This window comes from Physeter macrocephalus, chromosome 11 (genome assembly GCF_002837175.3).
Source record: "Physeter macrocephalus isolate SW-GA chromosome 11, ASM283717v5, whole genome shotgun sequence".
NCBI lineage: Eukaryota > Metazoa > Chordata > Mammalia > Artiodactyla > Physeteridae > Physeter > Physeter macrocephalus.
The window spans coordinates 42,619,768-42,630,254 of record NC_041224.1 but is presented as its reverse complement, the minus strand read 5'-3'; the positions used below and the strand labels follow the sequence as shown (position 1 = coordinate 42,630,254).

Here is a 10,487-nt window from a genome sequence, read left to right as displayed (position 1 = left end):
GACAAAGGATTAATCTCCAAAATATATAAACAGCTCATGCAGTTCAATATTAAAAAAACAAACAACCCAATCGAAAAATGGGCAGAAGACCTAAATAGACATTTCTCCAAAGAAGACATACAGATGGCCAAGAAGCATATGAAAAGCTGCTCAACATCACTAATTATTAGAGAAATGCAAATCAACAAGGTATACAATGAGGTATCACCTCACACCAGTTAGAATGGGCATCATCAGAAAATCTAGAGACAACAAATGCTGGAGAGGGTGTGGAGAAAAGGGAACCCTCTTGCACTGTTGGTGGGAATGTAAATTGATACAGCCACTATGGAGAACAGTATGGAGGTTCCTTAAAAAACTAAAAATAGAACTACCATACAACGCAGCAATCCCACTATTGGGCATATACCCAGAGAAAACCATAATTCAAAAAGAGTCATGTACCCCAATGTTCACTGCAGCACTATTTACAACAGCCAGGAAGCAACCTAAATGCCCATCGACAGATGAATGGATAAAGATAAATGGATAAAGAAGATGTGGTACAGATATACAATGGAATACTACTCAGCCATAAGAAGGAACGAAATTGGGTCATTTGTAGAGACGTGGATGGATCTAGAGACTGTCATACAGAGTGAAGTAAGTCAGAAAGAGAAAAACAAATATCGTATATTAATGCATATATGTGGAACCTAGAAAAACGGTACAGATGAACAGGTTTTCAGGGCAGAAATTGAGACACAGATGTAGAGAACAAACATACGGACACCAAGGGGGGAAAGCAGCAGGGGGTGGTGGTGGTGTGATGAATTGGGAGATTGGGATTGACAGGTATACACTGATGTGTATAAAACGGATGACTAATAAGAAACTGCTGTATAAAAAAATAAAATAAAATTCAAAAATTCAAAAAAAAAAAGAGATTTTCATTTATGTCACCATTTTAAGAGTTAAGAATAAATCCCACCCCATACTTCTCCTTGATAATCATAAATACATGAATGCATCCAGCTTGTAGTCCCAAAGTACCATTAAAAAGCTACGTTTTTTGTGGCCCCTTAATCATACTGGGTCTCATGAAGTGATTAGTTTTCTCATCTGCAAAAGGAAAGCTTGGGTCAATCTAAAAATGATTCTCCTCAATCTCTGAGTGATATTCCTTCATTTGAGAATTCTAGAAGCTGGTGGGCAAGCTTCTAGTTAAACGTCTTTAATTTCTCTTTTCATGATCACAGTGTGCCAGCCTAGATAGATCCAGATGTTACTGGAATTCTGATCCCACTTAGAGGAGAGGTGATCTGATGAGCCCATCCTGGAAAATGTTCGATGCCAACAACAAAGACATACGCACAAAAGAGAATTTGTTCTCAAGAGCTGATTTCTTTCCAAGATACTTTTTCAATTCCCCTAAATTACAGAAGGTAAAGTGCCTCTACTTAGTGTTAAGCTCTTGTTAACATCACATGGTTTTTGACAGTCTCCAGCCAGCCACAGCCTTCACTTTCCACCCCTTGTGGGGGGAGGGGTGGGCCCTGCCCCGTGAGCTGGGGTATGGACACTGAGCAGGAGAAAGGTGGCCCATGACAGGCTCAAAAGGACATACCAGCAAGCCTGTGAAAGAAGGAATCCTAGGGCTAACCTGGTGGCACAGTGGTTGAGAGTCCACCTGCCGATGCAGGGGACGTGGGTTCGTGCCCCTGTCCGGGAAGATCCCACATGCCGTGGAGCGGCTGGGCCTGTGAGCCATGGCCGCTGAGCCTGCATGTCTGGAGCCTGTGCTCCGCAACGGGAGAGGCCACAGCAGTGAGAGGCCCACGTTCCGCAAAAAAAAAAAAAAAAAAAAAAAAAAAAAAAAAAAAAGAATCCTAAATTGTTAAACTCGGGGAGTGCTGGAATTAACCTTCCTCCTGTGACCTTTAACCTAACTCAATTTTCTCCCATTCCTAGTACTACTCATACATTCTCCTCCTCTGCAGACTGCCCTCTTCTGCTCTGCCTGTTATGTTCTCTTCTTGGTTCTTTTCACCTGAACCTTCTAATCTTTCTTTTTTTCTTTTCTTTCTTTCTTTACTTATTTATTTATTTTTGGCTGTGTTGGTTCTTTGTTGCTGCTCCTGGGCTTTCTCTAGTCGCAGCAAGCGGGGGCTACTCTTTGTTGCAGTGCACGGGCTTCTCGTTGAACTGGCTTCTCTTGTTGGGGAGCAGGGGCTCAAGGCGCACGGGCTTCAGTAGTTGTGGCTCGCGGGCTCTAGAGCGCAGGCTCAGTAGTTGTGGCGCATGGGCTCAGCTGCTCCACGGCATGTGGGATCTTCCCGGACCAGGGCTCGAACCCCTGTCCCCTGCAATGGCAGGAGGATGCTTAACCACTGCGCCACCAGGGAAGTCCCTGATCTTTCTATTACTTCTTCCTGTCCAAGACCTGAGCACCTACCATATCTCACATATTTAAACCTCACCTCTTTCAATTGAGTGAAAATGCTATTTACCTCTACTATACAACTGCTCCTTAGCCAAAACAAATGTACAGCCCAATCAGAACAGGCAAAAGGATAAAACTAAACCCACATTTAAGCATAAATACATAATTTAAGATGTCTTGCTTTATAAAGTCCTTGGTCTGCTCTGCAGCCCTTAGCATAAAACCCTGAATCCTTAGATGATATTTCATTAGACCAATAACTTAATTTCCATATTTAAACTACTCTCCAAACAATAAAGAAAAGCAGAATCTCTATATTTTCTATTTCGCAAGCATTCCCAAAGTGAAAATTTTTATAGAATCACTCCTAAGTTTTCCCACTTAACCTCTTAGGGAAACACAAATTCACAACACATTCTCATTTCTCTACATACATTCTTACTTATACTCCCTGTCTGCACACATTTATATACTCTCCCTCTCTACACACTCTCCTCTCTTCCCACAAAAGAGCTGTTACAGGTACAGGAGAAAATGGAGTGCCCTAGGATACACAATGGGGCCACTGTGCTATAAGGTGGAGCTTTTAGTGGGAGGAGTAGCAGTATTATAAATAGAACTAAAGAGGGGAACCTTTTCTCCCTTGGATCTCTGCGATCTTTCTTCCTGGCCTTGGAGTGGGTGTAAATTCCAGACCTTGGGACTCCTCCAACTTGGGAGGGGTGGAGGTTATGAAGGAAACAGGATGGGGCCAATCCAAAAAGGCAAAATGGACTTGTGCTAGAGGGTAAAGAGGGGCCCCAGAAGCACACAAGGTACAACCCAGCTCACCAGGGTAGAAGACACAACTGGGAGCTGAAGTCGCAGCTAATAAGGAAGAGCAGGTGATTTGTCTGCGGCGCACCTTGAACACTTTTTAGGGTGGCAGCAGCCACATCAGATGGCCAGGAGGGACCCCGGTCTTCTTTTTTCAGTATGACATTCCCGGGCTTCTTTTCCTAGCCCTCTCTAGTTGTAAAGTCTAAATAGGTGCTTCCAAAGTTGATTTTCTAATCAAAGCTTTAAACAAAAACAAACAAAAAAAATCACTGCATCCAGATTTTATATGATTGCCTCCATAAAATAAACCAGGCACATTTCCTCGATGCGAGGCCAAAGCGCACAGTGTACTAGGACAATATGCCACTATTATGCTCTCCCTTATAACCAAAAGCATGGAAAATAAAGACTATCACAAATGTCTCACTGCCTTAGTCACTTCCTAAGTATGCAGAAGCACCCAACTAAAAAACATCCCAGGGGATCATGGTCCCTGGATGGATTTTAAAGGAAATGGGATATTCTTCTATTCTGGGAAAAAAACACCTTACAGAAAAGAATATGCTCTGGAGTAGACGGAAATGAAGTGCTTTGTAGTGCAGTGCTTGAAGAAGGAAATGTGATAAAGGACATCATCTTATTCAGGCTATCATAACCTAGCATAAGGTAGAGTTCTAAAATGTTTTCAGTCTCGTTTCTCTACTCGGAAGGACCATCAGAACAGCTAGAAGGATTTAAAATATACAGGTATCTGGACCTTCCAGCCTAGATCTACTGAACCAGAATCTCTGTGGTAAGGCCCAGATAGCCTTTTTTTTTTTTTTTTTAAAGTTCCCCAGATGATTCTAATGTACACACCCGGTTAAAAATCATTGTATAAAATGATGAAAACTATTCTTCAATCAAGAAAACTACAAGTAGACCGTGGACACTCATGCCTCAGTTTCCTCACTGAAATGAAATGGTTGAACTAGATTAGTAGTGGAACTGGGGAATTCCCTGGTGGTCCACTGGTTAGGACTCTGTGCTTTCACTGCCGAGGACATGGGCTTGATCTCTGGTCATGGAACTAAGATCCCACAAGCCGCGTGGAGTGGCCAAATTAAAAATCATAATCATAATCATAATCATAATAGTGAAACTGGATTAGTGGTAGCAAGGGGATGTTAGCCAAGATATCCTCTTTAAAAAAGGGAATTTTACTGCTGAAACCCAATATTAAAAGCAGAAAAGCTTTTGACAGAGGGAGGAAGGTAGGTTGAAGCCCTTTTCTCTCACCCCTAGGTCACCCCAACAAAGACACCAAGACTTCACAGAGCCCAAGATGGTCTCTCATACCAGCTACAGCTTTTAAATTGTTTACCTTCCAAAACTAGATCTAGTCCATAATTTAAGTAGCAGGGGACTTAATATTTTTGTTCACGGGATCCTTACAAACTTTGTATGAGAAACATCCCCCTTTCTACTAACACATTCACCTCCTTCAGTCTAAACTTCCATTTAGAAAAACAAGTGTTATTACCATTCTCTCCACCTAAATCATCACTAATCCCCTCACAACCCTCTCCCAATCCAATGGAAGGGCTTTAAGCTCAGAAAAGAAGCCCGGATTCAAGAAGATGCACCAAATGCATGTTAGTGGTAGCCCCAGGAATGGAAAGGAGAATGGGACCAGGGAGGTGCACAAAGGGGACTCCAACTGTGTCTCTGAAGGGCTAACATTTGCTAGTTTTGGAACACATGGATGTTTACTGTATTGTTCTCTGGACTTTCCTGTAGCGTTTAAGATTTTCAAAACTAAAAAGACAAAACAAGACAGAAAACACTCTTGTTTATTAGCACCATTTGAAACATCCTTGATTTTCATTAGACTTTAACCACAAAATCTCTCATTATCCCTTGCTGGCCTTTTCCACCAAAGCTCACTTATAGGATACATGATCTGTAACTACATCTATCTACCCTGGGACTTTGCAAAAAAAACACAAGCACCAGAACAAAAGAAATGAACTACTGATAGCAAATCGACACTCTAAGAATAGGACCACAAGGTCTTGGAGCATCTGAAAAAAGAAAACAGCAGTTGTACATTCACTTCACAAAGAATGCAGAGGACGCTGCCTTTGGTAAACAGACTTTGAATATTGCCGAATGGATGGATCCATACCCAGAGCACTACCAAGAGGAGAATGGACCCAATTCATATATAAATCAAAACCAGTGAAGAACCGGTGAAACATTAAGGCCAAAAACTTCAAACCCTAAGATTGCTTTTCTTCCCTATAGCTGGTTGTGCCCAAAATATGCACCATAAGCATAAAACTGAACAACACAAATCTGGAAATTTTTCAGTATATGTAGGTGCCCATCAGACTGTTTCATGATAAACTGCCATCAAGGTTACTTGCTCCCATGAAAAAAATATCCTACCTATACTTACTTACTCCTTCAAACTACCTGCCTCTCACAGTCACAACTACAACATACTCAGAGATCTTTATCTTTGTTCACACCAGATCAGCTCCCTTCTCCCAATCTTCTCTCCAGCCAACCTTTACCTCTTTGCTTCTTCCAAATGACAAAGGTACTCATAAGCCACATTCTGACGTCTCCTTTCATCCATCTCCTCTGCAGTAAGTCTCTCATTATCCAGGACCGCTAAAACATGAAAGAAAGAATGTAAGCGCAAGAATCTGTACCCTTCCTGAGCGATAAAAGAATGCCATAGCATCAAATTCCTTCTAGTCACCTAGAGAGTCAGGGTAACATGTGGACAGCCAGAGGTACTATCAATACAATGACTTTCCTAAGATAGGAACCATGGGGTTTCAACTATATTCATCCTAATCTTTGTTTAAAAGTACAATATTATGAACATGTACTAAATTTCAGTGTGACTTGAAAAATACTGACTTAAGATTCTGGTCCAAATTTGTGCTGGTCTATCTGCCAGCCTCTCTCTAAATCCAGAGCTGTTCATGGTCTTTTTTTCCCCACTCTTTTATGAATCACTAAAGCCAGCAGTCATTGAGAACTAAGTGGCAGTAATTGTAAATTACTTTATTTTATAAAATGCATGTAAATGCATTTTACATCCATTCTTTCATGGAAGTCCCACAACAATCCTGTGATTATCACTCCTGTTTTACAAATGAGGAAACTGCGGCTGGTTGACATTTGCCCCACGGCTAATAAATGGTGGGGCCTGGATTCAAACCCAGGCAGTCTGCCTCAAGAGCCTATAAGATTAACTTCAAAGCAATCTGCTTCCTTTAATGGGCACCCAGGATATGGAATAAATCCCTAACTCCTGGGATTGGCATTCAATGCCTTTCCCAATTTAGCCCCAACTACTTTTGGTAACTCTTCTCCCTCTCCCTCCTCCCCCTCCCACCACTGTGCACTCCACACCACTCAGTTCCCAACACACACAGTGCTCTTCTACTCTTCAATACCTTAGTTCCTGCTCTTCCTCTCCACGTCCTGTGTCTTGCCCCTTGCCCCACCCTGCCCTGTCAAACTACACAGCATCCTGCAAGGCTCTGATCAAATGTCCTGTCTGTGTTCCTACTGCCTTCCCCAAGTCCCTCCTCCTCACCCACATTACTGTTTAAGCCTAGTTAGTTCACATGGCATCTTTATTTCTATCCCTCCTTATTATCATTAGATAATACACCTGCCCGCCTCTCCGATTAAAACGTTCTTTGAAAGCGGGCCCTGCTCTTACTAATCTTCAATGTCACAAACGTGACGCAATACCTCGCATGTAACTGCTGAGTGAAATTATCCTAAAACATAACATTATTCGCAAGAATATAAAATAAAATGGAAAACCTCAAGACTCTAAAGGACTCTCCTTTGGCCAGTGGTAACTATCCAGCCTGCAGTTCAGTGATGTCCCAGGACAGGGACAGAAAATGAGGTTCGGAAAATGAGGAAGTCAGAGGTTTGGGTTTTGTTTTTTTTTTCTCCACTTTTGAGATCCTGACGAGGGAACTAAGCCCGAGAAAGCTGAAGTGACTTGTCCAGGGCCGCACCTCTCAGCTAGCCTGGGGCCGGGGAGGTCTGGACCCTGGGTCTACCTCGCAGGCAGCACTCGGGCAGCACCTTCCCAGGAAGCCCGAGCAGAGCCCGAGTCTCGAGTCTCCGGTCCCCGGGACACGCCCTGCACCGTCCTCCTGCCACCTCACCCTAGGCCGTCTCCCCAATCTCGGTCGAGCTGGGAGTCGGGAGGCGCTGGGTGGGGCCCTCCAGCCGCCGCGCCCGGGACAAGGCGGGGAGGCCGCCTGGGTCCTCCCCGCCGCCTCGGAGACCGAGAGGGCGCGGGCTGCGGGCCTCGCCGCCCGCCACCTCGCCGCACCGGCTCTTCCGGGTCCGCGCGGCCCACAGCCGCCCTGCCCCACCCGCCCGGCGAGCCCCCAGGAAAACGGCGCCTCAGAGGCAGCAAGCCCGCCCCGAGACCCCAGCGCCGCGGAGCCCACACTCACAGCCATAGTGTGGCCGAGCCACACCCAGTCCGTCAACCTCGTCCGCTGAGGACATGGCGGCCGAGCCCGGGTCTCAGCTCAGGAAGCCGCAAAACCTTGGAAGCGCGGGCGGCGGCGGCTACAGCTCCTGCAGACTGCTCTAGCTGCCCGGGTCCCTGTGGCCCCGCCCCGCGCCGCAGGCCCCACCCACATACCCCACCCCAGCGGCCCCGCCCTGCGGCGCCGACCGCAGCGGACGGAAGGAGGCGGGGCCTGGGCCTCCCGACCCCGCCCCTAGCCCCGCCCTGCGCCCGCAACGCCCTCAGGAGGCGGAAGAAGGAAGGCGGAGCCTGCCCGCCAGTTGTACTCGCTGTCAGCGCCGCCCGACGGCGAGACCCGCCCCGGCCCTGGATCCTTTCCCTAGCCGGCCGCCCTTCCGTCCGCACCTCTTCCCAAAGGCCGCCAGTGTCTGTAGCGTGAAATAAAAAACGTGGGCACTTTACCTTCCCCTGCCTGCCTAGCCAAACTCTTCTGCACCAAAGGGCTCAAGGAAGGCCTCTTTTGAAGTGGCCCAGTGTGTTCTTGCGGACACATGCAGGACCCAAACTCTCGTAAGGGGCCGCACAGCCTGGCAGTCTGGACTCAGCCTTCTCCCAGATTCGCCAGCAGTCGCCAGAGTTGAACTGCTTAACCCCTCTAGCATTTGAGAAGTGGATATGCTAAAGCAGGAGAATTGTGTTTGTCCAAACTTCCTTCCCTGAGATTCCTTGCCACTATTCTTTGCAAGTTCTTCTTTTTAGAGGACGCTTTACCCCTTTTAGGGATGCGTCTTCCCCTTGCAACTTGTGGCCTGCCCTTAAAATATTGGTACTCAATGGAATTCTGTCCTCAGCCGTCTTCCGTTTTTTCTTTGCCCACTCTTTCTGAGTAACTTTATCCACGCTCACCTTAAACTGCTGAAGAGCCCTAATATGTATCTCAGACCAGACTTTCTAGAAGCCCCAACTCATTATTTTCAGCCGTGTAATGGACATTTTAAACCTGTGAATCCCGCAGACACATTAAAGTTAACGTGTCGAACACTGACCCTGTTCCCGTTATTATCCTATTAATAGTGCTCAGTTCGCAGTCGGGACACACCAGACTCCTTGCCTCACGCCCTACATGCAATCGGTATTATTACTGAAGTGTCTAGCTTTTGTGTCTGTCTCAACTGTGATTACATCATCTCCGTTCTCCCTTCTGCCAACCAACTCCCCACAGTCACCCGCGTGTTCTTTCTAAAGTGCAAATACGGTCGTGTTCTTTCTTTAAAAAGTCTTTTCCTAATATTTCCTTCAGGATATGGTCCAAATTCCTTACTGTGCCAAATAAGCCACTTCACAACCTGACTCCAGGCTGTTTGCTCTAGCAATTTTCAGTTTATCCATTCTTCCTTCAAAATAGTAAAGTGAAATACTTGAAAACCTGTAAAAACAAAACACCCCCATTAAAAAATGGTCAAAAATTTAATTTGTTACAAATTCAGAAATTAGTTCTTTCTTAAGCTTTTAAGTTTAGCTTGCAAATTTTATTATTCTATTTATAAGTCTAGCATATTTTACCAATCACTTTGCAGAAACTTAGAATAATTTTTGGTCCCATTCACAAACTTAATTAATTCAACATCTTCCAACATTTAAAATTGTCTATAAACTTAATCTATTAGATTTTCTTTTTAATTTCTTCAGTTGTTTAGCCTAGAGTTTTCTCAAGGCTTAGTAATCCTTATAAATCAAATATACTTACAAATATAATGAATTTAAAGTTTTCTTAGATTGACCCAGTTCCATGTGTAAGCAGTAAAATTTCAACTCAAAACCTTAAGTCTAAAACTAACTCAATTATACATTTAAAATAAGAGTTATAAGACCATCCCTCTAATAAGCCAAATTTTCTTAAACATTGCAAGTACCTAAAAAGTGAAATATGCACATATTTCTTCTAAACCCCAACATATTAATCACATAGGTTTTACCCCCATTAAAGCCTTTTTGTGCTTAATTCTAAAGCTTCTGAGTTGAAAGACACAGAACTGCTAAGAAAGACAGTTTCAGCCTAGTTAATTAAGATTACTTTTGATCAGACTTTTTTTGTTTGTTTGTGTCATTCCCCCACCACCACTCCACACCGAGCGGCTTGTGGGATCTCAGTTCCCTGACCAGTGAGAGCGCTGAGTCCTAACTGCTGCACCGCCAGCGAATTCCCTGATCAGAGGTTTTCTACCGAACATAAGTTCTGGAGCTACAGACTTTCAGAGCCATTCTTCTCACTATGCCAACTGTTATTTTGAGCCCCTTTTAAAATTCTGTTATGGACTTCAAAACTCATTACCTCATCCTCTGCCTACTCTTAGAAATCTGCAAATCCTACCCAGTTTATCTTTCGATTTGATTTTATATTTCTTGGCTTTTAAGATATATACATGGGTTTTTTTTTGTTTTTTTGTTTTTGGCAGTACGTGGGCCTCTCACTGTTGTGGCCTCTCCCGTTGCGGAGCACAGGCTCCAGACGCGCAGGCCCAGCGGCCATGGCTCACGGGCCTAGCCGCTCCGCGGCATGTGGGATCTTCCCGGACCAGGGCACGAACCTGTATCCCCTGCATCGGCAGGCGGACTCTCAACCACTGCGCCACCAGGGAAGCCCACATGTTTTTATTTTAATTCTAAAGACCTTTGTAATGGATGAAATTCAAATGTGTAAATGCATTTCCTCTCTAATCATAAAGGTTATGAAACTAA

General features: G+C 44.6%; 1 protein-coding gene across 2 annotated transcripts in view; it reads right to left on the bottom strand.

Annotated features, from left to right (window-relative positions):
- IQGAP1 (IQ motif containing GTPase activating protein 1) overlaps positions 1-9,088 on the bottom strand; it is a 107,009-nt gene extending 97,921 nt beyond the window's left edge. The window contains exons 1-2 of one of the 2 annotated variants that reach the window (XM_028495486.2): positions 9,070-9,088; positions 5,800-5,899 (exon numbers count right to left, since the gene is read on the bottom strand). In XM_028495486.2, the coding sequence (XP_028351287.1) occupies positions 5,800-5,864 (65 nt within the window). In that variant the 5' untranslated portion in view covers positions 5,865-5,899; positions 9,070-9,088. Of the gene's footprint in view, positions 1-5,799; positions 5,900-7,728; positions 7,878-9,069 lie in introns of those variants that run through there. The other variant, XM_024117231.3, reaches the window with a different exon arrangement.
- Positions 9,089-10,487: the final 1,399 nt, after the last annotated feature.